The 26,086-nt window shown below is 36.3% G+C and overlaps 1 protein-coding gene across 10 annotated transcripts in view; it reads left to right on the top strand.

Moving 5' to 3' along the window:
• lrrc7 (leucine rich repeat containing 7) overlaps positions 1–26,086 on the top strand; it is an 82,027-nt gene that overhangs the window by 26,951 nt on the left and 28,990 nt on the right. For 6 of the 10 annotated variants that reach the window (XM_056749930.1, XM_056749921.1, XM_056749928.1 and 3 more), the window contains exons 1-7: positions 2,934–3,616; positions 21,566–21,768; positions 22,299–22,416; positions 22,566–22,644; positions 23,858–23,947; positions 24,284–24,340; positions 25,685–25,748. In XM_056749930.1, the coding sequence (XP_056605908.1) occupies positions 3,592–3,616; positions 21,566–21,768; positions 22,299–22,416; positions 22,566–22,644; positions 23,858–23,947; positions 24,284–24,340; positions 25,685–25,748 (636 nt within the window). In that variant the 5' untranslated portion in view covers positions 2,934–3,591. Of the gene's footprint in view, positions 1–2,932; positions 3,617–5,819; positions 5,861–12,045; positions 12,104–21,565; positions 21,769–22,298; positions 22,417–22,565; positions 22,645–23,857; positions 23,948–24,283; positions 24,341–25,684; positions 25,749–26,086 lie in introns of those variants that run through there. The other 4 variants (XM_056749923.1, XM_056749920.1, XM_056749924.1 and 1 more) reach the window with 4 other exon arrangements.

Here is a 26,086-nt window from a genome sequence, read left to right as displayed (position 1 = left end):
TCAGTTGTTATTTTGTAATTTGTCTTTTTGTTTAATGAATCTCACTGCACATGGATCCGCTGCGTCACCTGCCTTTGTTACAGAAACTTTATATTTTCAAGCGCAAGTGGGGATTTATTAACATAATTTTTTTTCGCTTTGTCAGAGAGGTGCCACACAACCAGTCAAACACTCATGTTTTTGAAGAGAAATGACAAGTCACAAATATCAGATTTGTCATTATTATTATTTTTTTCTAGAATAAATTTGTTAGTCTATTTTTTACTTATCTAATGTCTTATACCGTGTTCACGGACGTAACGCGATGCAAAACAAAAGACTAGACCTATTTGGATCCCATGATAATTTTACATTTTGTCCACACTGGATGCATCACGTCGAGCCGCGTCCGGTGTGTTTTTGGGGATCCTGGATCCTTCCACCCTAAATTCGAGCACTGGTCATACGGATAGTTAGGTCAACGCACGATGGGACAGAAAACACCACTGAGTTAGTATAAAAACCACAGAATGTGTGTGGCAACTGTGTGTGTGCGAGCGTGTCTTAATTTATTTCAGTCTCTAATGATCGCTGAATGGTTTGTTATGAGAAGAGCAGGAGGCTTAGCTTTTCAATTGAACAGGGTTAATAGCCATGTTGGGATTAATTAAGTTTCACTCTCCTAGAATCAGTAAATTATCACAGGGTCTGGATTTTTCAGTATTGAAATTATGTATGCATTTCTTTCACCTCTAACAATAATATGCAATGCTGAACATGCTTATGATTGAAACATCATAATATAATCAATGTGTATTACATTTACGTTTATCTATCTATCTATCTATCTATCTATCTATCTATCTATCTATCTATCTATCTATCTATCCGTCTGTCTGTCTGTCTGTCTATCTATCTATATATCTATATATCTATCTCTCCTTAATTGTATTTTGTTGTCATTTATCTGATCTGTGATGCTACATTAAATTAGTTGACCTTTAGGTAAATGAAGGTTAAGCAGAACCTGGTTAGAGACTGGAGAGACAAATCTCTGGGTATGTAACTTAGCAGTAGCAGGTACATTTCACTGTCACCTCAGAGCATTCTCAGTTAAGTGATCTGACAGGCATATGAAACCGTGAAGACTCTCCTAGCAGCATACAGCATTTTAAACACATAATGTTTGAGGTGATGTGCCAAGATCCTGATATCAGCACTAAAAGGCCCCAGTAGATAGAAATGGGCTGCACATCTTTAATAAAGTCTCCCTGTGGCAACTTGTAAGAAACCAAAAAATGCAAATTAGTCCAATGTTACTGCAGTATCCAGTTCTGGTATGGGGACATATGTATAATGTATGAATGTTTTTTATTAAAAAAATCGCTTACCTTACCTTTCATGTTTCAATATATTATCGTTTGCCTTTATATTTTTTTTATTTATGTCTTTGCAATGTACATGACTGTAGAGGAAACTGCCTTTCGGTATAAGTCAAGCACATGCAGTAAGTGCAGCACTGAACATCATGTGTACAAATTTCTAGAGACATTTGTAAAAAAAACTTTTTTATTAAATCTATTACTTCATTCCCTTTTAGTGGTTCTCTTTCGTTGGGTCAGAACCAAAAATGGGTATAAGTTCTGTTAACAGCAAGGACAAAATAATGATAAATAAAATATAATATAATAAACAATAAAGTGCAACAAACACAAAATAGTCGTCTGTATTTGGACAGCAAATCAATTCATATTTTATAAGCTTAAGTTGTTACAGTCAAGCTATTTAACTTCCAATCTTTCTATCCAATGTCATTTATGTCAAAAGTTTGCAGCCAGTCAGTTTCGCGAGTATTTGGACATTCAGCTGTCATTTCTTGCAAAAATAGGCAGATTGCCACCAAGAACACCAATATAGAACGAAAACTTTTTCAATAGCTTAAAAAGAAAAAAATATTCTGGGCTGTCATGTTTTTGTCCATATTGACAAAACACAGTAGTGTCTATCATCAGCATTGAAGAAAACGCTTGTGTTATAAACTGTTAAAAATGGTGTACTTTGAGCAATATAGTATTTCTGAAAAACATGTTTATATGACAATGCCCTTATGAAAATTCCCCTTTGTAGTAAAATCACATTAAATAATTTCAATAACATCATTTCTGGGTCTCACCACAACCATAAAGTGTTGTATCAGTCTAGATGCTAATCAATATAATGTAATTGTTGTTTCATTGTTGTAACTATAGCATAAACTACACACTTAATAATGTTGGGTTAAAAATAACCCAATAAGTAACCCAACTATGGATTGGTATAGCACCTTCCAAACTGTAGTTATTTTAACCCTACGAATTGGGTTAAAAGGCAGTTGGGTTAAAAGTAACCCAAATATGGGTTGGTGTAGCACCTTCCCAACTGTAGGTTATTTTAACCCAATAAATCGGGTAATGTTTTCTACTCAGTAAATTGAGTTAAAATTACCAAACAGTTTCTTATATTCATGTCATTGTCTTTATAAACAAACAAAAAAATGTATTCAAATTCAGAGAATTTTTTTCAAGTACAATAAGTATGTTTAAAAGTACATAGTATTTTAATGCCAAATATTAACTAACTGTAACTAAGGCAATATGAATTCAATAAAGTTTCTGACTACAGATCCTTGGAAAATAACATAACAATAGATTTATTGAAATAGTTACATTACATAAAAATGTACCAGAAGAAACAAAAGCTAAATCCATCCATGGAGAGGTGTTATAAGATCCCATTTAACTTAAAGTATTGATAAATGTCCATTGCACGTGGCGGGTTGCGAACTCGGATCTCCCAGTGAGTCATACACCGTAACCACCGGTTATATAGTACAGTGCGTCGTTCATTCATAAACCTCCTTTTTCATCTACAGGTAGCCTAACAGATAAGCGCAATAGTGTCTTCTGCGAGTTCAGGTATTTAATCACGTCACGCCGGTTTTCTCCCTCTCTCCTCCGCACTTTTTCTCTCTCATTCAGACCACTCCTCTCCCTCCGATCACTCCCTCAGATGATCTGACTCTCCGGTACCGGGGACAGAGTCTCGCGCTGCGTTCGTGCAAACCGGAGGAAGTGCCTCGCGCCGATCCGTCTCTCTTCACTGGATTTGATTCACTTAACCACAGATATTCGGGACAAAATGGGCAGACAACAAGGGAAAACGCACACATTATTTTGACCGTATTCGGTCACGACTCTTGCGGGGACTTGCGATGACTGACACGTCTATATGTTTTACTGAATATGCGTAACGAGAAAAGCAGATGCGATGTAATCGTTAGCAATGAACTTGAAATCCCATTCCCCCTCAGTAAATGGGAGGACATGGCAGAGGAATGCCCTAAACCCAGTTTATTGTCTGCATCATCTCGATAGGGCATCAGTGGAAGAGTTTGTCGGTGTATAGCGCATTATGTCCGTTCAGCACTGCATTGATGTAAGGGAAACGATGGAGGAGCGGAGAACAAACCGCGCCGTCGTGTGATTCTTCAATTCAGAGCCCTGTCTCAGCACCAGAGCCGATCAATTCTTGGATTATTGTTGGAATACGACAACAATCTGTAGAAGTAGTCTAATGGACAATTGCTCAACGATTCAGTGTAAGTAAAAAATATTTTAGGTGATAGTCACATCCTCCACTATTGCTTTAACAGATTGGGTTTGTCTCTTTAATATGATGATACCTAGTAGCTTCTTATTATAGCTCAACAGCATGCCATTAAGAGCTTGACATTTAGCACCTGATATTTCACAGCCACAGTATGGATTTTTAAACAAAAAGCAATATCACAGCAATTTAGTTGCATGATGGTGTTGGAAATTTAGAGTTTTTTTAATATAATGCCATAATGTAAAGTTAATGACACTTGATATTTTACCACAAAAATACTTAAACCTGAAGGCCCAAATTATGTGATGGCATCCTGTATCTCATTTAAGTTAAAACAGAGGGTTAAAGCAAAATAAAATTTTACATGTGTAATTTCTATAAATTACATTATAGCTATATACAGTGCACAAATCCATTGAATTTAAATTTTGTTACGATATTCTAAGACTTATTATTTATAAGCTTTAAGTTAAAGAGTTAAGGGGGGCACGGTGGCTTAGTGGTTAGCACGTTCGCCTCACACCTCCAAGGTTGGGGTCTCGATTCCCGCTTCCGACTTGTGTGTGTGGAGTTTGCATGTTCTCCCCCTGCCTCGGGGGTTTCCTCCGGGTACTCCGGTTTCCTCCCCTGGTCCAAAGACATGCATGGTAGGTTGATTGGCATCTCTGGAAAAATTGTCCGTAGGGTGTGAGTGAATGAGTGAGTGTGTGTGCCCTGCGATGGGTTGGCACTCCATCCAGGGTGTATCCTGCCTTGATGCCCGATGACTCCTGAGATAGGCACAGGCTCCCCGTGACCCGAGGTAGTTTGGATAAGCGGTAGAAAATGGATGGATGGATGGAAGTTAAAGAGTTCATTAAGAATCCTTGATGTTTTGTCCAAAAATACGAATAATCTTTTTTTATTGCGGCAGAGGTTTTATGGCTGTACTCATTCCATCACATTTTTTGTGAAAAATATATCAACTAACAATTATTGAAGCAGATTTTCCTTATATGATGATCGCTTCCGCGTTTTGTCTCAATCCGCTCAGTCACATCCAGCGCAAAATGACGCTTTCACACAATATGCACATAGGATTAGTGTCAAAGACATGAGTCAGATTATTCAAACACTACATCATACATCGACATCCAAAATGGGGAAGGCTTCAGGCTATTCGTTTCAAGGTACATCCACAAATATGATTTACATTACATTTACATTTAGGCATTTGGCAGATGCTTTTATCCAAGGCGACTTACATTGCTGTATCCTATACATTTATACTTAGGTATTTGCAATCCCCTGGGATCGAACCCTCAACGTTGCGTTGTTAACGCAATGCTCTCACCACTGAGCTACAGGAATAAAAATATATGAAAATGGAGGAAACTTTCGCTTACTTGAGGCTTGATCACAGAGGCACTAACCAATGCAGAGCTGTACTGAAATTTTTTTTTTTTTTAGTAAACATATCCTTATCACAAATTACCTCAGCCCTATGAGTGCCGAAATGGCTTAGCCGGCTGAGATTTTATCGTACTTATGTCATTACCCATACCCATTGTGCATAAAGTATTAACTCTGTCAGTCTATTCAGAGAAGATGTTACCTCTAAACATCTGCCCTAACCTGTCATAACCTGTGCAGTCATGTATGCTGGCGATAAATTGCTGGACAGGTGTAAACAGATTAGTGATTGCAGCCTCCCATTCTGGCAGACACATAGGACCATAGCGGATGTGACGGCTGAACAATAGCAGAGTGGCATGGCCTGTGGAAAGATGTTTGTGTGATGGGCCTTGTGGCTGTCAAGAGATAAATAGCCCTCCGCTAGCAGTGGAGGGAGTTGGAAGGTCTGCTGGATCTATTCCAGATTGGAGGCTGTCACCGAGGGCACTGATATGTACTGTCCTGCTGCCAAATGCCAACCACTGTCTGTTTATAAAAAAAGATGATTTCAAGCAAGATGCCTTTAGTTTTGCTGCCAAAACAGTTCAAATCAGCAGAATAGGTTCAGCTAGTGCTACAGCTGGTTTAATGTGTCTGCTGAGTGGAGTCTGTCTTATAATATGTGAATGTATCTCATCAGTTGCTATTATGATGGAAATATGCAAACAGAACACTGGACACAATCTGAATGATTATAAATGAGTTCTCAAAACATCCTGCCCGTCCTAAGAGACCAGTGTACAACTAGATTTCTCTGCTGTGGTGTTTAATGCTGTTGCTATTTCAAATCTCAGAAAACGTATGTAAACTCAATTTTGTATTACTGTCAACTTTGTTTGAGACGTTTCTCTAAATACTCTAGGATAATTTCAAAATAAATTAATTTTGAAATTCACTTCAATAGCTCGGATCATTTGGTTCTGGAAGAATCAGAAATCTTTGTGCTCACATTGGCGTATTTTACTTTTGCTGTATCTATTTTATCTGTCATTCTAGCATTTTCTAAGAATGTGTTGGTCTCAAGCTGACAGACTTCCTTAGAAACTAAAAAACACAGCATCTTTTTTAATTGATATGTCATGTCTTGCCATGCTGTGTGATGTCTCAATGATTTCCTCAGAATGTGAGAGTCAAAATGTTATGCAATGTTGCTATCCTTAGAAGCTTTAGTTATGCTCTTTGTGTGCTAGTAAGAGGCATAGCCTTCTGCATTCTTTCACTTTTAATGTTGCATTACATTGGCTTGCAGACAGTTGGGCCCTGTTCTGTTTGAGGAAGACTATTTTTACTGCCTTTGGCTACCTTTACTTTAAGCTTAGAAATGGCTTTGTGAAACCAATCATAAATGTCCATCTTTTAGTAGTATTCATGTTCTCGGGCTGTGATGTCTTTAGAAAACTAACCATAATTGTCTTTTATTCTGCTTTATTTTCAGAATTGAACCTTTGTCACTCATTGATCACTTCTGCCATTGTTAATTATAATGAAGGTAATTTACTAAATGGGCTTTATATTAGCACCTATTGTGACTTGTGTCTTCCATGTTGAGCTTTTATGCAACATTTTTACTCTATTTGTAGTACTGTGGGTAGTGACAAGAAACATTTCTTACAATCCATTTTACTGTATGTCTAAGGACATGACGCAACATTTGTTTTTTTGCAAATAAATAATAATACTAGTCTCCTGAGGTTTGACCTAGACCATGTTTCTGTTATAACTAAAATAAAGAAAATGTATTTTTGTTTGAGATACTTTAGATTGAAGGAAATTTTTATTCTTTTATTATTTAATGTGTTGCATTAGATGCTAATTTGTCTTCTATTTTGCTTTGTTGCGTATTAAATTACCTATTTAAATAGGTGCGGAAGAAAAATAGAGACCTATTATAATGTTCATTTAATCAGTATTTCTTGATGTATTGTGGCTATTCTAGTCCAGTGTCTGTTGAATTTCAACAAAATCACATTTACATTACATTTAGTCATTAAGCAGACGCTTTAATCCAAAGCGATTTACAAGTTGGGTAAACAATTGAAGCAATTGGGTCAAACATTAGCACAACAAAAAGCATAAGAGCAATGAAAACATGTCTTACAAAGCCTACTGCAGTGTACAGAGCCAATTTTAGTTTATCAAGCTTAAATAAGCATGCATTTCTTTTTTCTTATATTGTAGAAAAGATATAGAAATCAGAAATGATCAGTCAGGTGCAGACGGAAGAGATGTGTTTTCAGTCGATTCTTAAAAATTGCGACAGAATCTGCTGATCTTGTAGCAGCAGGCAGATCATTCCACAAGTGTGGAACCGATCCAGAGAAGGTTCGTGAGAGCGTTTTTTTACCTTTAAGGGATGGCACCACAAGACGTCAAACCTTAAAGAATCAAACCTTAGGAGTAACACAATGTCATCCAACAGCAATGTGAAGGACTGACAGCATGACAAGACAAATCAAAACTGTGATAAAAATCCAGGTTATCACACAAACAAATATTTTGACTTTTCCTAAATACATGTAAAAATATTACTTTTGTATTGCTTAAAAGTGAATATGTACTTGTTTTCTTTGCAGAAGCCTATTTGAGGTCGGAAAAAACGCAAAGCATCTTTTCTGATATTTTGACCTGTTTCTCCAGCTGTCATTTTCTGCACATAAATGCAAATAGAAATGATATTTTCATTTGAAATTTCGGAGAAATATTGCTATTAGTTAAAAGAATAAAACAAAAACAAACCATTTTACCTAAACACCTACCCGCAAATATTAAATTCAGAAAAACGGAAAACGGTCCATGAAAATTTTTCTTGCCAGCATATAAGTGTAAAAAATCATTTGTCACAACAAGTTTGTCACAATGATGGGAAACTTTGGTAAAGATAGACAGAAGCTTACCACCAATATGTTAGGACTGACAGGACAGGATGATCAAGCAAAATTGTCTTTAAAACTTTAGAACACAAGCTGTCATATCGAGGGAAGCTTCCAGCTATTGTGTTTTATGGCTTCTCTTGTGCATTTTACTGGTCTTTGCCACACAAAATGTGCTTATTTGTTATTCTGTTAATAAAAATCACATTGCGGCAGCAGAACATTCTTTCTGAGACTTGGAAATGTTTATGCAGAAACGGCAGCCCATAGGGCTCCATCAGACTCATAATGTCATGTAAGTGACAGGCTACAAAATCTGCAGATAACTTAACAGATTTACGATCACAATGTAAGGGCAGAAAAGATTAACAAAATAAGGCAACTTATTACCTTAAACCAAAATCTTATTGGACTGTTTGGTTGTCATTTTATTATAATCAAGTTTGACTTTTATAAAGATGATTGATTCGTCTTCCTTTGATCAGTGCATTAGCCCCTGGCAGCTTGACAAAGCACTACACAATTGAAATCTTATAAAGGAGATGATGTCTTTAAGTATAGATGGTGCTAAGAATTCTCTATGCTAAGTTAGTGGTGATGACTCTGAACACTCTTTTACAGTACATGACTTTTTCCCAGCTGATTTTGTTAGTAAATCAACAAAAAGTATTTTTTATCTGTTACTGATAATCATTAACATCATCACTGTCAAATATATTTGCATTGCTCATGTAATAATTAAAGCGTAGGTAACATGCTATTTCATGCATTCTGACTTCTTTACACCGTTAAACGTGCTGGCTTCTCAAGCCTAACATGGTCGAAAAATGAGTTGAACGTATGACTTCTGTGTTCGATTCACTCCGCCAGCATTCATACATGTTTCAGAAAGTTTTTTTTCGAACATGGATTCCGGTTTTGTAACAAGGGTTCTTAGTCCCTTGGACAATTCTCCTGGAAAACCACGCCCACGCGTCATCCAGCGCGTGACCACGTGCGAACGTGAGAGATAGAGCACACCCATGCATCAACCAGTCAGTGTTAGAAAGAGCACGCCCATCAATGCCGCTTCACTCGACTGACGGAAGTTGGAACTCATTATATCTGCCTTTTGTTGGCAATCGGTGTGTACGTGCATAGTGTATAAACACGAACTTAGTGAATCAATGCGATGATGTAATGTGTGCTCGTGTTGTAGTTCCGCCTCCAGGTGCTTGTCTTTTTCCGGAAATAATTTGTTTAGCTGTATCTGTCTTTAATAAATTTGATCAAATTAAATACTCTTGGAAGATACGAAGTATGCAATATCATGGTAAATATGAAGAATATGAGTGACTGCGTGTTTTACCTCATCTTCAAGGACAGAGACATATTTTTTTTAACTGTTAACAAATTACACCATAATTAAATTTGACCAACTAAGCTGAACGGAAAACCAATGTTGAATGTCAAGAAAGCTGTTCCTTGAGTAAGCTTTCCCTGAAAGTTGATGGATGTTATTGCCACCATCACCTGAAGTTGGCCACAGTGCATTCTACAAGTTAAGAAATAGAAAATATCAAAAAATCTTATGAGGGTACTGAAGAAGATGTTTGGTACAGTATGTAAAACCATTTTGACCATACATGCAGAAGGAACGGTGATTTTTCAGCTTACATCCGCTGACTTTTATGATCCTGTCTTTGTCATTGCACAGACTAGCGCACTGATGGTGGATTTTCAGAGGGATAAATTCATATGCCAAATGTTGTGTATGTGAATCGAACAAAAGATCTTTTTTAAAAGTTTATCTCAGTTGTGTTTAAAGAGAACACACCCCAAGTTGTGAGGGCTTGCTTGGCCCTTTAACAATCTTATTACTTATAATTTAGAATGGTTTGTGTTTTGCATACATGGATTCTGTGTGTTGGTACACAGAATGAAGATCATCTTTCATAAGTGGGCGATACCACCTTTTTTTGCCTTCATCTATACTATATAATGCACTGTACATTTACTTCACTAGCATTTTAGGATTATTTTTCACTGGTGATTGTGTAGCTTTAGGCTTCACTTTATTTACCTTCGTCGTGTGAGTACTCAACTCAGAAATACTGTATAATGCACTGTACATTTACTTCAGTAGCTTGAGGCTTCACTTACAGAAGTCTTGTGCTTTTTCTGTTCTCTAATACAGAAGCGATCAAAAGTAAGTAGGTCAGAGTTAAATGTGGCTAAGAAATAATACATGATGTGATAAATCCACGCATGGGCCGCGACTGACCATGGACTAATGATATAAAGCACATCATTTAAACTCTTTTTAATTCAACTACTTACACTTTCAGATTAAATATATCAGTGCAGAATGTGGTCATGCTTGCTGTAGAACCACTCTTGCTTATGTTTTATTACCCTGATTCAAAACTGTATCAAAATGTTTCCCTCTGTGTATTTGTATATTTTTACGAGTTTATACAAAGCCAAATGGCGGCTGCAATTCTTTTGGCGTAGCGTTCATTTTTAATGTTACCTAGATGTTATATTTTGGGATTGCCGTCTTGTATTAGCTTCTGCACAAAAAGAACAAGGACTTTTCATTTCGCCGTAACAAATGGAAGCACATGACTCTGCATTGTCCAAGCCAGTTTAATGCACAGAGACAGAACAGATTTTCCAAGACCCTATAAAGGAAGATTTCACATTCTGCGCATGGTTTTTTAATCCATTACTTGGGTCAGAGCCTCATGGCTCGCTGCGTCAGACATGGAATTTTAATTAGACTGTGCTCTGCTTGCGTTTTGGTTTGATGGTCAGTCGTGATGGTCAGCTTATTTTTTTTTGCTAGTGATAGAGAAAGACACAGTTTAACTCTGATGATAAGTATTTAGTACACAGATTTTTTGTCTTTTCTTAAAGGGACAGTTCATCCGGTTCACCCTCGGGTTGTTCCAAATCTGTTCAACTATTTTGTCTTGATGAATACAGAGAAAGATATTTCGAAGAATGTGTGTAACCAAACAATTCTTGGCCACCACTGACCCAGAACTTTGCTTTTTTACAACCTTAAAAATATCTTCATATGTGTTCAACAGAACTAAGACGTTTATAAACACATTTTTCCTACTATGGTAGTCAATGGTGGCCAAAAAGTTATAGAAAAACATGTTTGAATACTCATGAAATATGTAGACACAAGGTTTCAGAAGGACAGCAGCGATAGATTTGTCAAACTTAACCTGAATGTTATTACATGAAGTGCACTTTTGGATTGTGAAACGCTTTTCTGTGTAATTTCACGAATGATGGGCAGCTCTGCCTTTTGGATGTTTTCCAGCAGAAACATTTTAAAACTTTACTGCTTTCCATTATCTCTTTCTGACTCATGGTTGCCAGAGGGTTCATGTAATCTCTGAATTCACCGCCTGTGTACACGGTTCATTAACTAGGCACAAGAAAGTCATTGAAATCAGCTTACCATTTAATTACTTTTTACTGGAGTATTTAGTAACTTGTTTTTGTTTTAAATTTCATGAAAAGCATTTAAGAGGCAAGTTAATAGTTGTCAGCTTGCGAATAACTTCCAATATCACGGGTTGCCCCCGTCACAACACTGTATGACGCTGCGGAGATTACTGTGCTACTTCTAAACAGATTTACAGTGCTGGGTTGATGACATTTTTGTGAGCCATCAGTGCCACTGCTGTTTGCTTATCAGGCCTGAGCCTGTTGCACGCAGATTCTGTTTTGTATCAAGGCCATTGTGGTTTACCATGAATGTGACTACTACTGCCTAAATGAGATTATGCTGTAGATGCTATTTTGCCTCCTTTGACAATTCTTCTTTTTTTTTGGCTTAAACAATGTCAAGTCACATTACATTTCCTACTCATTGTATCTGCAGTTCTTTAACAAAATAATTTTAATTCTACATTTTATTTTATTATCATTTACAATAAGCAATTAAGCACATAGTGATTTGGGTAACAGTCAATAAAAAATAATACGACAGATTCTGAGGGGACGTGAAAAGTTCCAGAAATCTTAGGCCGAGCTACCTGTTCTATTTCCTTTCTGTCTTGTCTAAAAACAGCTCTCTCTTTTCTGCTTTCTGTCCTGGATCTGTCTCCATTAGCGCAACTGTCCCCGGGCCCCGAGATCCACATAGGCAGCTAGGACTCCCTTCCATCAAGGTGACCTAAAATATCTCCAATGATCAAGCTAAACTTTGAGATTTTGTGCATGTTTATTTGGTGTTTGGCGGCAAGATTGGCTTCTTTATCATTCCCATTGTGTCTAATAAATCATTAGTATATTTATTTTGGTGTGCGTTAAGAGGTTGTATAACAAGGTGGAATCATATTTTCTTTCATCTTTTGTGATGAATTTCTTTCAATAAATACTTTAACCTTCGCAACTCAAAACATTTTCTCCATTTGTTTAAACAACAGCAAGCTTAAAAAATGGCTTGATCTGAAGCCCTTGGATTTCTGACGTCAGGAGCCCAATGCATTAACATATTCCCACACACATTTACATGTCAACAACACTCAGTCATTGGTTGGTTATTTTTCAGTTTATCGCAATTACATAATCACTTGTGTTATTGCTCATACTACTGGACAAAACTCATTCTATACCTTTTGTGCTATGGGATGATACATCATATTGTGTAACTTATTGGTGAGACGTGTGCTATTACATTCAATAGAGGTGTATGGTGTTTGGTACATTCTTTTTTGTTTTGCTACTGTGTCAACGAATTTCCCCTTTTGTGCATTAGACAACTCATCCATCAAGATTTCAAAAATGAACATGGGAGAAACTTCTTATAAAATAGCATATAAAAATCTGTAAATACCAAAGGTGTGTTAAAGGGGTCCTATGTTGCAAATTTTGTGTTTATTATGTTTATGATGTGCTAAACAATAGGTGTTCATGTTTCGGTTTTCGAAGATGCTTCATGAATTAAATATTTCACCTGTTTTTTACACCGTCTTTTCGTTTCTTAGAAGACAGACTGTTGAGTTCCAAAACACTCTGATTGGTCTAGCTGAGCCAGGCTTTTGTGATTGGTTTACTGCTTAGAGTGTGTGTTGAGATGTCCCGCCAATTACCCTATCCATGTTCCAGGGGGCAGGGTCAATCTAAAATTTGCTATAAATGATGTCACTTACCTAGGAAAAAGTTTGTTGTAGTCCCAACGGAGACATTCATTGTAGTATTTAAAAAGTGATTTCTGTTAAAGTAAATATTTTCCTTTTCTGTGAACTTTGAGCGTTGCAACTTGGCAGATGTTGTTTATGCTCAAACAGCCATACTTCTCACTAACTAAATTTAAAGAAGTGAAATTGCATCAGGCAGTAAAATCAAGAGTGGTATGTACACTCATAAAAATAAGGATGCACCGAATGTTTGGCAACCGAAAATATTTGGCCGAAAATAGCAAAAAAGGCAGGTTCGGTGGCCGAATAAATTAAATGGCAGAATAAATATTATCAAACATGATGTGGGATATGATCAAGCAGCAACCAGCGCAGAGTGAGAGAAAGACAGACAGAGTCAAAGAGATTGAGAGCACTTTGTTAATGCTGCAAACATGTTGGCAGTGTGTGGAGCATTTTTAAGTGTCAGAGAAAGACACAGCACGGAAGTACATTTCTGAATAAAGGCGTCTTTACCATTTGATAACTTGTGTACTTCAGACTGGAGCGGGCGATCTGACAGTATCTCCGCCACTCGCGACATTCTTTGACATCATACAGTGGTCGCAAGCACACAGTTCCCTGTACTAAACAACTTGTCAAAGTATGTTCTGTGCATCCCGGCCATGAGTGCACCTTAACAGTCAGCTTTTGTGAGCGGAGTTTGGAGGAGAGACGTGAACCTAAATGATTGTCAGTCTGATTGGCTTGCATAGGTGTTGTTTTTATTTATAATTTTGCAGTGTAGCCTATAATAATCAAAAAGTTTTTGTTTATTCATATGTTTAGCTTATTATGTTGAATGACACTTTAATGAAGTGTTTTTTAGGGTACAGAGTACATTCTTTCAGCAGTCAGTCATAGGCCTAATATAGGCTATTCAAGAAGGGAGAAGGCTCCTTTTTTTTGTTTAGCCTACTTGTTTTGCTCAATATTGTTTTAAGTTATATTGAATTATACCGAAAAGCAAGACAAAATATGAAAAGCACATTTTGACCTTTCAGTCCATGCAATAGTGAAAAAAATGGCTATTTTTTTAATAATAAAAAACCATATTCGGTATTCGGCCAAGTGTTTCATTTTTATTCAGCTTCGGCCAAGAATTTTCATTTCGGTGCATCCCTACTTAAAATGAATGTTTCTTAAAACATACTTTCTCAAACTGTAAAGACCACGTCACAAGATGTAAACACTGATCCAGAAGCACTTCCGGTTTTATTTTAAATTTATTTCATTTTAACATTTTTTTTTTTATCTCACATATTCTTAAATCTTAAGTATATTTGATTTACATTTTGATTCGATTATAAATGTTCTATTGGTTGTATTTTGTTCAAACGTTTGTTTAGTTAAAAAGAAACAGGAAGTTATTCTGGACCAGCATTGGACATTTAACGTCACAGAACCTTTCTGTTGAATAAGAGCTTCTCAAAAGTTTCTCAAACTATAAAAAGTACAAACCAAAAGGTTCTTTAGGAAATAAGAAATGGTTTTCCTGTGGGACCTCTTCAGAGAAACCTTTATATAACATTTATTGGAGGGTACATACACAAACAAGGGTTATAATGTAACACAGTATAAATACATTTAATCCAAATACGTTTCTTTTAACATAATTGATTTTACTTTGTAGTAAAAAATACAGTATTCCCTGCCAACAAATCATTCATTGATCCAGAATTTAAAGCCGTAGCTCTCTATTCGAGCTGTTCTGGGAAGGATAGCTTTAACAATCCCTGGGGCATATTTGTTTTTCTGCATGTCTTCTGCCTCTGATTATTGGAGAAAGCTGCAGTGTCTGCCAAATAGCCGTGTCTCATGCTGAGGCAGCACTGAGGCTTCTCTTGAGCCGTCATGGTCATTGAGAATAAGAAATGGGACAGAGCCAAATGAAGCAAAGCAGGTTGTCTGGTCATCATAGCGGTGCTGTCAAAACTGTCCTTTTTTGGTAGTTGTTTAACAATTATGAAAACTGAAGTGAACGTCTGTGAACATGGAGGTGACAAACATATTTCTGTTTGCGTTGAGTATAAACAGTGTGTTCTGGTTATACCACTCAATTGTGATCAAAGCTGTGACTTTTTTGACGTTCTTACAGATAGTGACATTTATGTTTCATAAATGCATCTGTTTTTAGCTGTATTTTAAAGCCTGATTCCAGCTATTTAAAAATAATTATGCAGAATTTAAACGCCAGGAAAGTGCATCATCAAATGAATGAGCGTCTTATAAGAGCGAATACGTCATTGGTGACATTCTGTACCGTCCGAAATTCCACATGTGCCAAACTCCCTGCTGCCATTTTGGCCTCATTGACATCTCCAATAATAAATGAATATGCATTGCTGGCATACGTGTTCTCTTCAGTAGTCTTTTATTCAGTGTTTGACGCGTTACCCAAGGTTTAATTGTTCCCTAAATGGATTCATTTATTAACACAGATTAATTTGATGTATCAGAATTTAATAGACACGAAAATTTTGGTCTTGACAAGCTTGACATGTAGTTCTGTTATTCTGTCCATCATAATGCCATTTCGACCCAGATAAGTCTTTACGTAAAATGTCAGCACTTGGAAACTGTGAGTTCAATATGAATTAGCTTGTCTAATTGACAACACAATTAAGGCTTACGTTTGTGTATTTTGTATTCTTTTAATATTCATTTATGCTGAAATACCACCTAAGTGCATATTCTGTCAAAGAACACATAAAGTTAATTTTAGTTTGTGTGTGTTTTGTCATAGCTGTTCAATTCTTCTGCCTGTATGCAGGGGATTCTGTAATTTCATGAGGCATAAAAATTAATGAGAATTAAAATGTGCTTTTACAAACATGTAAAACAAACAATTAAACAAAGCTGGTAAAATATCTACAACAGATATATCTAGCTTTAAATGGAAAGGCCATGATTTATGAGAAATTGTCATGTCCTTATGTACAGATGTATTCATGTTGCCATTTTGTTTCCCCTTGAGCTTATCTGACCTGAGGCAAAACTCCCAAGAGATCAATATCACACTCACTCACAATATCTAAACCTGTGTCTTCTGTAGCCTCACCAATGTAGCAGTGATAAAGATCAAAAACTGAATAAAGACAAAATTATGAGTATATGAATTAATTGTGTAATGTTCACAATATATTAAAATATAGCACTAGCTGTTTTGACCTGCCTGTTTAACCCTGCTTTTATTTTATGTTTAGATTTAGATATTGAATTGATGGTATATTACCTTGATCATATGCTGTCAACATTTATTCAGTTCATAAAAGTGATATTAAATCTAATAGCCTTACCTTAACCTTTCACCATACTGACTGTAAGGACGATGTAAGAATCTGTATAAAATCAAATCTATCTAGAGATGTTTTCCTAGCCAAAAGTTTTATCTAATAACAAACAAACAATGTGTCAGCCACATATGGCCCTGAGTAAGTACAGTAGTTGTAAATAAGATACACTAGCATTTTCAATGACCACATACAGTACATACTATCCTGCTTTTATTTCCTTTAAGAGCACCTTTAGTTATTGCTTCGGTCAAATTAATAACCTTTATAAAACAGCGGAGCGTTTAAGCTTTTGGGTAGTATAAATAATACCTCATTCGGTTGGTAAAGATATTCATAATGGGGATGGCAGTGAATTAGCGGAAATGTCTCTATGTGAGCCGAATGCAAGACAGAAACTTAGCCATTTTGCTAGAGAGGAGCTGGGAACTTGTGAATGTGTTCTCTCGCCTTTGGAGAAGCTGCTCCTGCGTCATGCAGTTTCCATAGCACCCTGGACAGAACTGGCTTATTTGCTCTGGCTTTCCTATTGGATGCTAATGTTTGTGTTATGTTGGATATGAAGATTGACAGTTCATTTGTTTCATATTTATTATCTTTTGAAAAGATACAGACCTGACTTGGTGAACATGTGTCACATGTGCCACCCAGGGCATGATACCGAACAAATATCTCTCAATATAGCTATGTTTGGTTTTCCTTGCATAAGGGATAATGATGATATTGTTGGTTGCCGTTCGTGTTTTGGCAAGCATTTGGCTCCAATAGATTGGGATTGTTCATATTGCTCCGTGCTGCATCCAGTGTGGACAACATTTTTAATTATGATGGGTTCTAATGCGTCCTATAGTCTTTTGTTGTGTCACATCGCGCCTCGTCCGGTGCAGACACAGTGTTATTATTTGTCAAACAGAGCCTGCTCTCCATGTTTCCCCTTAACCAGAATGAAGAGTGCAATCATTACCCAACTTGTAAACTGACAAACACATGAAACAGTGGATGATTGCAGTAATTCATTAATCTAATATAGCAATCAGCCAAACATTTCCTCCTGAGGAATAATGATCCTAATAATTAGAGAAAGGTGGTTCAAATGCTGTCACCAAATGAAGTAATGAACATTCAAATAAATATGATAAATATTGTCACTTATTTTCATGTTTTGATGACTGTTATATTTTATACTGTTCATATTGTTAAGAAATTTCAACCAGTGCATTATTTCAAGGCATAAAGATTTACCTGTTGACAGATTATATAAATTTGTGAATTCCTCTAAAACATATTGTGGAAAACAGTGGTTTATAGTGAATCGGGTGGGCATGTTACAATGTTGCCCTTAAAACGTCAAAAAGTCAGTACTCTTCATACCTCTTCAGTTCTGGTTCCTTTTTTGTATCATTATTTACAGAATTAGGTATACCTGAATTTAAAAGAGTGCCATAGCCACATACGTTTTAGTTAATAAATATGAATTAATACAAATTTGATAGAAAAATGTGAACAATTTGACAATTATTTGACAATTGCTCTATGATATGTTAAGGCTAAAATACAAAAAAGACTTTTGTTCAGATTTTGCCTAGATTTTCAGTATGGACTTGTTTGCACAAAGTCTGTGCCAGTCGGCAGATTTGATCAATTAGTGTGTTTCTCTCTGAAACTTTCAAAAAATCTGCAAGTGTATGATGCCTAGTTTAAAAAAAATCTGTTTTAAAAGTCTTGTAGTGTATGCAGCCATTACTCTAAAATCTTAGATCGTAGAACATAGAACATACAGTACAGTGATCGTCTTAAGATTGAGAGCTTTCATATGGTGTATTACTCATCTATGTTTTGTGAGTTTTTGTAATATAAGTATGAACCGTTTTATTAATAAGCTTTTGATTTTCACAGGCTGGGGCGGGTTGGTTGTGGGAATACAAATTCAAACCTTACTGTGTTCTTTTATGTAACAAAAATGCAAAATTGATGGCTGAGTAGAGCCTTAGCTTATGTCTAGTTAGGTTTTGTGCTCCACAACTTATAGATTTGATGATGCAATTTTGGACTGACTCATGGGTCCTCGGGGGAGTTTAAGATGTTTTAACATTAATATGCATATTTTGAGTCTGCAATTTAATTTATGCTTTTGTTATGCTCCTTTTTTGTTCTCTTAGTTCTTGCTCCCTCGCATAATCTTCTTTCAGGAACAACAAAATCTATATTGTATCCAAAAAGTGGACATTGAATAAGAACCTGCATATACAAGCCATACAAATGGCGAGAATTCACAAAAACGAGTTGAGAAAAATCTAATCTATCTCATCTCGGTTTTTATAGTCTTGTGGGTGAACACGACTTTATCTTATCAGTTCGATCATATTTCTCTTCCCACCTCCTTAAAGAGAACCGCTTATCTAGAGCCATTGTTGTCAAGATCCCCATGCAAACACTTTTTTATCCTTTTAAATGGTAGCTGATATTTCTCGGCATGTGGCAGTTTATTCAGAAGGAAAATATTATGGTATGAACCTTTATGGAATGCATGAGGCATAGATGAAGCAATCATGTATATTGTATGTCTTTGGAGTGCTCTTGTGAAATAAGAATGTCCCCTTCAGATGCTTTGTCGGTTTTAATCTGTAGATTCTTGGGCTCGTGAAGTCTTGCCCGTCCCTTAAATCTTTCCTGTTAAACCTCAATTTCATCGTCTTGCATCATTCATGTCAATTCATTTTATTATATTACTATACAGAACATCAATAAGAACTGAATGTTTGAAAACAATCGTATACTGTATGAGAAACATTTATTTTTTAAATCGGGAGACTTCACAATATTTGGTTGCCGGCTCCATGAAAGAAATGACAGCCTTAAATTTCCGCTCTGTGACACTGAACTCTCCCCGAAATGTTAATCTTCCAGAATCCTCTGAGTAGCTGTTCATCCAAAGCCGTCACTTTTCTTTCCTGAGTAAAAGATGTTTTAATTATCAGTAGTACATTTGCATTCACAAGAGACAAAAGGACTCTGTATTAGCACAGCGTGTCTTTCATTTCGGACACTATTCCCTAATGACCTCTCAAACATTGTTTTAGCGGCACATTTGCATCCCTGGAGAACATTACGATGCTCACGTGTCTCTTCTTTCACTTTGGCTCATTGTCATGACAGAAGCGGCGGATACATATCACATCACGCTTGATTGATATAAGCAATTTTGCGCAATGCCGTTTCCTTTTCTCCGACTGATATTTGTGATTGGCTCCCAGAAGGATTTCTCTCGAGGACGTTAAATGGGCTTTCATGATAAACCACATCAGATAAACTGCTTTTATTAACTACACAGGTTAATGCTTACTAACACCATTGAAGTAAAGAGTGTTAAATCTTTATGTTATATCGTCGTGAGCTCAGATTATGTTATGAGGAAGGTTATGAGGCTCATTTTATGGTTTAGATGATGGGAAGGTGGTGAATTTTATGTTGTGAAGTTTTTATGAGGGCTCTGGTATGGTCTACCGTCTTCTCCGCTCCTTGTGCAATTAAAACACCACATCTAGCTGGACAAGCAATATAGTAGGTTATGTGCAGACGGGACATAAGTGTGATTTTCTTTTATGAAGTACCTGTCAAGTCATTATGAAATCTTGGCAGCCTAATGTGCAGTTTGCAAAATTGATGATTCAGGAAAAAGCAGGATTTCCTCTCAAATGAAAGTTGAAGAAGCTCAAATGAAATATTAAAAGGTGTAAATTATAAAATATGAGAGACATACTTGTTTAATTGTGCTAACGGTCCATTGCAAACAATTATTTAAATAATTAGTGTTGCTAATATTCATCTTATGAAACCTTTTCAAACCATGTATTCCATACCGTATAATATATTGCACAATAATCACATAAAAAAAAGACAAATTCCCTTTGTTTCTATATTCGCTTTCATTTTGGCCCTTCTGTCTGTTCTATATTTTCTGTAAAGCTGCTTTTCAACCATGTTTGTAAAAAGTGCTATAGAAATACACTGAAATTGAAAAAGTATTATATGATTTAGGACATTTGGTTCAAGAATCAAATTAAGAATGTTTCAAGTGTGCAGTGATTGTATTATAATAATCATAGGGGAATGATGTATAATTTAGTCTGATATCAATATGTAAGGCATAATCGGTTAGCCGGAAATAAACCCATGCATCATTCTAAAATGTAAAAAAATAAAAAATTTGTAACAATGATCAGTTGACTTTTCCCCTCACTTATTACAAGTATACTTACCAAATTAACAAATAAATGTACGTTAAAAATTGATTTAAGCTAAAATCAATGTTTTTGGGTCGAAAGAGACCACAACTATTAGATCCATGATATAGCAAAACGTATGTGATGGGCTGCCAGTCACATATACTGTGTAGCATCCATGATACAAACATAGTGTAAGTCAGAATGGTGTGTGATTTACCAATCAAAAAATAGGATTTCAGCGAGCCGTGTAATATGCCAAAGATAATGATAGCCTGTAGGAAGGTTCATGGATATAAAAACGCTCAACTCTAGCTCAATTATAACAAAAACGCTCCAGACAATTGCTTTTCGATGTCAACTATAGAGACACATTAGTACTATGCAATTTATTGCGCTATACTTAGGAGTTAGCACATAGCCCTTCAATACCATAGACCGTTAATTTATTTGCTTTGTCACCCTCACAAGGTACTATATGAGATGAGACACCATTTAAAGGAATAGTTCACCATCAAAATGAAAATTCTGTCATCATTTACTCATCCTGTTGTCATTTTAAACCTGTGTGATTTTTTTCTTTTGCAAAATACAAGCAAATGAAAATTCTGTCATTATTTACTCGCCCTCTTGTCATTTCAAAACCGTTTGACTTTCTTTCTGCTGCAGAACACAAACGATATTTTGAAAAATGTTGGTAACCGTGGACTTCAATTGTATGGACGCAAAACCAATGCAACTCAATGGGGACCAACGGTTTTCTGTTACCAACATTTATTTCAAAACATCTTTTGTGTTCTGCAGAAGAAAGAAAGTCAAACAGGTTTGAAATAACAAGAGCGTGTTAAATAATGACAGAATTTCTAGGAACTTCAATATCCCTGTATCTGTGTTGATCTTTCACAGTTTAGCATTCTCTTCTGCTTCTCTTACAGTGCAGTGTCTGGAGATGACTACTAAGAGGAAGATCATCGGCCGCCTGGTGCCCTGTCGATGCTTCCGGGGAGAGGAGGAGGTCATCTCAGTGCTGGATTACTCCCACTGTAGCCTGCAGCAGGTCCCGAAGGAGATCTTCAGCTTCGAGCGCACACTAGAAGAGCTCTACCTGGACGCCAACCAGATCGAGGAGCTGCCTAAGGTAAGTTGTCAAGTGTCAACTTAAACATACATAATGTCTACACAACAGCAGCTCAGTCCCCTCAGCATCTACAGCATTAGCTGTAGAAATGTAGCCTGAATTAATATTTATTTAAAAAAACCCAAAATTAAAGCAAACCAAGCCTAAAGTGTTTCGTAATTGAAATGAAGTATATTAATATTATGTCGGGTTTCATTCCTGTTTTCGGTTTAATAAAGTTTTAACATGACTGTATCAGGACCAAGGACAGCTCCCTCCGAGCATTCATGGGACTTTAATTACCAATGTGTGGATTTAAGATTTAGATGTAGGCAGATGGCAACATTTGATCAAACCAATAAAGTAAAATTAATTAGAATACACTTTTTACTCAATAGAGAAAACTAACTAATATGATTTTCTAACTAATTAGCATTCTATCCAATATATCAAAACATATCCACTATACCTTATAATCAGGATGTGTAATAGGGGCATGAAAATGTACATCAAACCAAGACTTACCTACAGTATTTCTCATCTGTTTACAGCAACTCTTCAGCTGTCAAGCACTCAAGAAGCTGAGCATGCCTGACAATGACCTCTCCAGCCTGCCAACCACCATCGCCAGCCTTGTGAATCTGAAGGAGTTAGATATTAGTAAAAATGGTACATTTTATAGATCATTAACCTAAATACTATTGATTCAGATTAAGGGTTATTAGAGACATCTATACACACATATACATACACAAAGTATAGAAGTATACACAGTGGTAAAATATACAAAGTGGTAAAAATAGATTTGATTATTTCAGGTATTCAAGAGTTTCCGGACAGCATCAAGTGCTGTAAATGTCTATCAGTTGTGGAGGCCAGTGTAAATCCTATAGCCAAGTAAGTAAATCGGCTCACTTGTGTGTTCACCTGGGTATTTGTTCATAATTGTATTGATTTTCTTTACATTTGATTAAAATGCACATATAGTGTTTAGTTTATACAGTACTTGTGTATAATAACTGTATATGAATGAATAGTGCATGAAGGGTATTCGAAGAGTATCACCTTTTCATAAGTACGACAAATGCATTTTTGAAGTTTAAATGTATTCATGTGGTCTCTCAATTCAAAAGATCATAAAAATGTCATGCATAATAATAACAAAGGCCAAAATACTCTTTTTATTGCAGAATCACATATTTCAACTTCACAAATATATTATGTCAGTGACCCTTTTTCAAATTTTTGCCTGTTTCCTCCAACACCATTTCCTTCTTAATTTCCGACATAGGAAATTGACTATTTTTCATTCATGGATTTGGTGTCATCTTGTTTTTTTCTCTTTATACTGGGTTTCATAAATAGAAACATTTGGTTTCAATCCGGAAAGCAATCATTTGCGACCCGGTTTCTCGAGATAAAAGTATTAATGGCAAGCAAGCACATGCTGATATGCCAAATGCAAATGCTAAATATTTTCATAAGCCTTGTCTTTTTTGCTTAAAAAATACATTATTTAAACATAACAGAATTTAAAAGCAGATTTGTTCTTTAATACATATATTGCCATATAAATCAATCAAGCTCTTTCAAGGGGGAGATAAAGATGCATTTCTATTTGTAATTCCCTTATTTCTTTATTTCCCTCCTTTTTGCCGAATCTAAAAACTAAAAAGTTGTAAACATTTTGCAAAAGTTTATGATAAAGGATAACATCTAGTTGCCTCTGTATGGTCTCTGCTGCAGTCCCGCCCTCATATTATGATTAACTCTCCCCTCGAGTGCCTTTGTAACGGAGGCCAGCAAGTGTGAGAAGCTGTGCGAGTAAACATCACTCCCTGACCAAACTAAATTCTCTAGCGACAGATGCTAGAGGCTGCGGTCTTTAGCCTCCTTGTTAGAGCACCCTTCTCCCATGCTGGACCGACGCTGGTTCCATGCCCACTCGGAGCAGGGCGAGTAGGACTTATTATTCATTCACAGAGATGTCAACAGAGTAGAAGTGTAGAGGGATTACAAATAGCTGTCACCACTCTAAATTACTTAACGCTTATCAAATCTTAAGGGCATTGCCCTTTAAGAGGGTCTGATCACCTATCTGTTCCCTCAGACTCCCAGATGGCTTCACCCAGCTCCTCAACTTGACACAGCTCTTCTTAAACGACGCCTTTCTTGAATACCTGCCTGCCAATTTTGGGAGGTAAGAGCTTCATCTAAGGTGTCCCTGTTTCAGCTCTGCTGGGGATCGTGAAATGGTTAGGGTTTATATTTCCTTTGTTTAGTTTCTGTCATAGCCTACTTTTAGACGTTAATTTGTATCCATTGCAAATAGTTACAAAGGCACAGGCTGCGAGTTGCCTGAAGCTTTCTTGAATGAATGAGGTTCTTGTACCTCATATTTGCTCTAATGATGAATGGTTTCATTTGCATAGAAAAAAGGGGATTCACTTTTGCAATGCGACATTGTAGATTGTATGTTTTAAATGGTTACATTTAGATTATCGCTTTAAGAAATGAATTACAACCTGTCTTTCAGATTGTCCAAATTACGAATCCTGGAGCTTCGTGAGAATCATCTGAAAACTATGCCAAAGTGAGTCACTTCCTGTTAATATATAGAATATGAATAATGTTTTGATCATTATAGTGCCATCATGAATATGAATAATGTTTTTTTTCGAATGGATAAAGATAATATGGAATATATACTGTACGGAAGGAAGTTACAAACAAACTGTTGTATCTGTTGTGTCTTTAAAATAACTATGTAGGTACTGTGAAGTACATTTTCTTTTTCTAGAAAGAATAATGATTTTAAATTATATATGAGCCTTATCACCTGTACCGCCGAGTAGTGTAAAAAGTTGGCAATTTAACATCTACGAAAGCGGCCGAGCACATGTTGATGTTTGAATCTAATGCTGCTTCAATTTATTGCATTATCCATTTATTTTGATACAAAGCTCTTATAGAAAAACTCTTCTCTGTGAAAGAATGGCATGTAGGTGTTATTGTTGTTCGTCCCACGATATTCGATTTAGAAATAAGCCAGTGCAGCAGAGTCAGTGTAGCAGAGTATACAATGTAATTTGTCACGGCGTAGAAAGCCTCTGGACCCCTATAGAGAGACACATATTGCACATGGCGGTATTTGCTCGCTGACTTGTTCAGATGTCCTGGTTCAAGACTATCTTTATCTGCCAGCAATAATACCACCTATCCTAGCGTTAAAACAAGACAGCATGATTACATTTTCATAACGGGTAGAAAGATGTTTGTGCCATATAAACCATATTGATTATTTGTTATGATTATAAATATCTGGTCGAGACAGACAGATGTGAAATGGCAAATTAGCAGTTCGTTGACATAGATGTAAATAAAATACCAGAATAAACACACCCAAAATATCTTAGCAGGTTTTAATGCTAGAGGATTTACCAGAGTGCTGTGATATGACATATTTTGAGGCAATATTTATAATGGCACAACAATTTTGGCACGTCTAGATTTGTGCATCACTTGTCCATCATTAAATAATGAATAGAAAATGTAAAATCTTTTAAAACAATATTTTTAACATCTGCTTTCCAGTAATAGTGCCAAGTTGCAATGAAAACAGGATAGTTTTGTGAATAAAGCTTAATTTAAATAAAACAGAGGCATGTTTGCAATGAAAAGAATAAGAGTTACAAAATATTTCATCAGTTTAAATGTTTTGTTTTGTGAATAAGATGCAGGTTTTTGCCCTGAAATGCCCCAAACACATATCGTGCAAGCATATTTAGCGAATTCCTCCATAATATCATCTCAGCTTTTTCATTTATGTCATCACTTTCTCTAAAGGCAACATTTTCCTTTCCATGTGTTTGTTCCACAAACTGCATTTGTCTGTGATATTTTAAGATTCAAATTTTCTATTCTTGTCTTGTTGCAGGTCAATTCACAGGCTGTCACAACTGGAACGGTTAGACCTGGGAAGCAATGAATTTTCTGAAATGGTAAGAAAGACCAGCTTTTGTCACTGAGGCAGCTGTTAACTCGCTCATTCTTTGCCCAGCGTGGTTTTGGGCTTTAGCGGGGATTGGGAAGAGCTTGCCTCTGTAGCGAGAGTCTCTTGTCAGATCTCCTGTGCTGCACTGCGTTGGTTGCATCATGCAGCGATCCATTATTCATGAGTTGATTCGAACATGCAGCACTTGGCATGACAGAACGTTCACTCCTGAGCTGCATTTAATTGGCTCACCCAAGCTGGAGTAAACAACGGCAGGGAATATATCACATATATCCCTGTTAGCCTGCACTCACACCCAGCCTATAGCGGTTTCTTTCACTGCTT

The sequence above is a fragment of the Triplophysa dalaica genome, chromosome 6, assembly GCF_015846415.1.
Source record: "Triplophysa dalaica isolate WHDGS20190420 chromosome 6, ASM1584641v1, whole genome shotgun sequence".
In the NCBI taxonomy this organism is placed as follows: domain Eukaryota; kingdom Metazoa; phylum Chordata; class Actinopteri; order Cypriniformes; family Nemacheilidae; genus Triplophysa; species Triplophysa dalaica.
The sequence above is the reverse complement of the archived record's forward strand: the minus strand, read 5'-3'. Positions and strand labels throughout refer to the sequence as shown.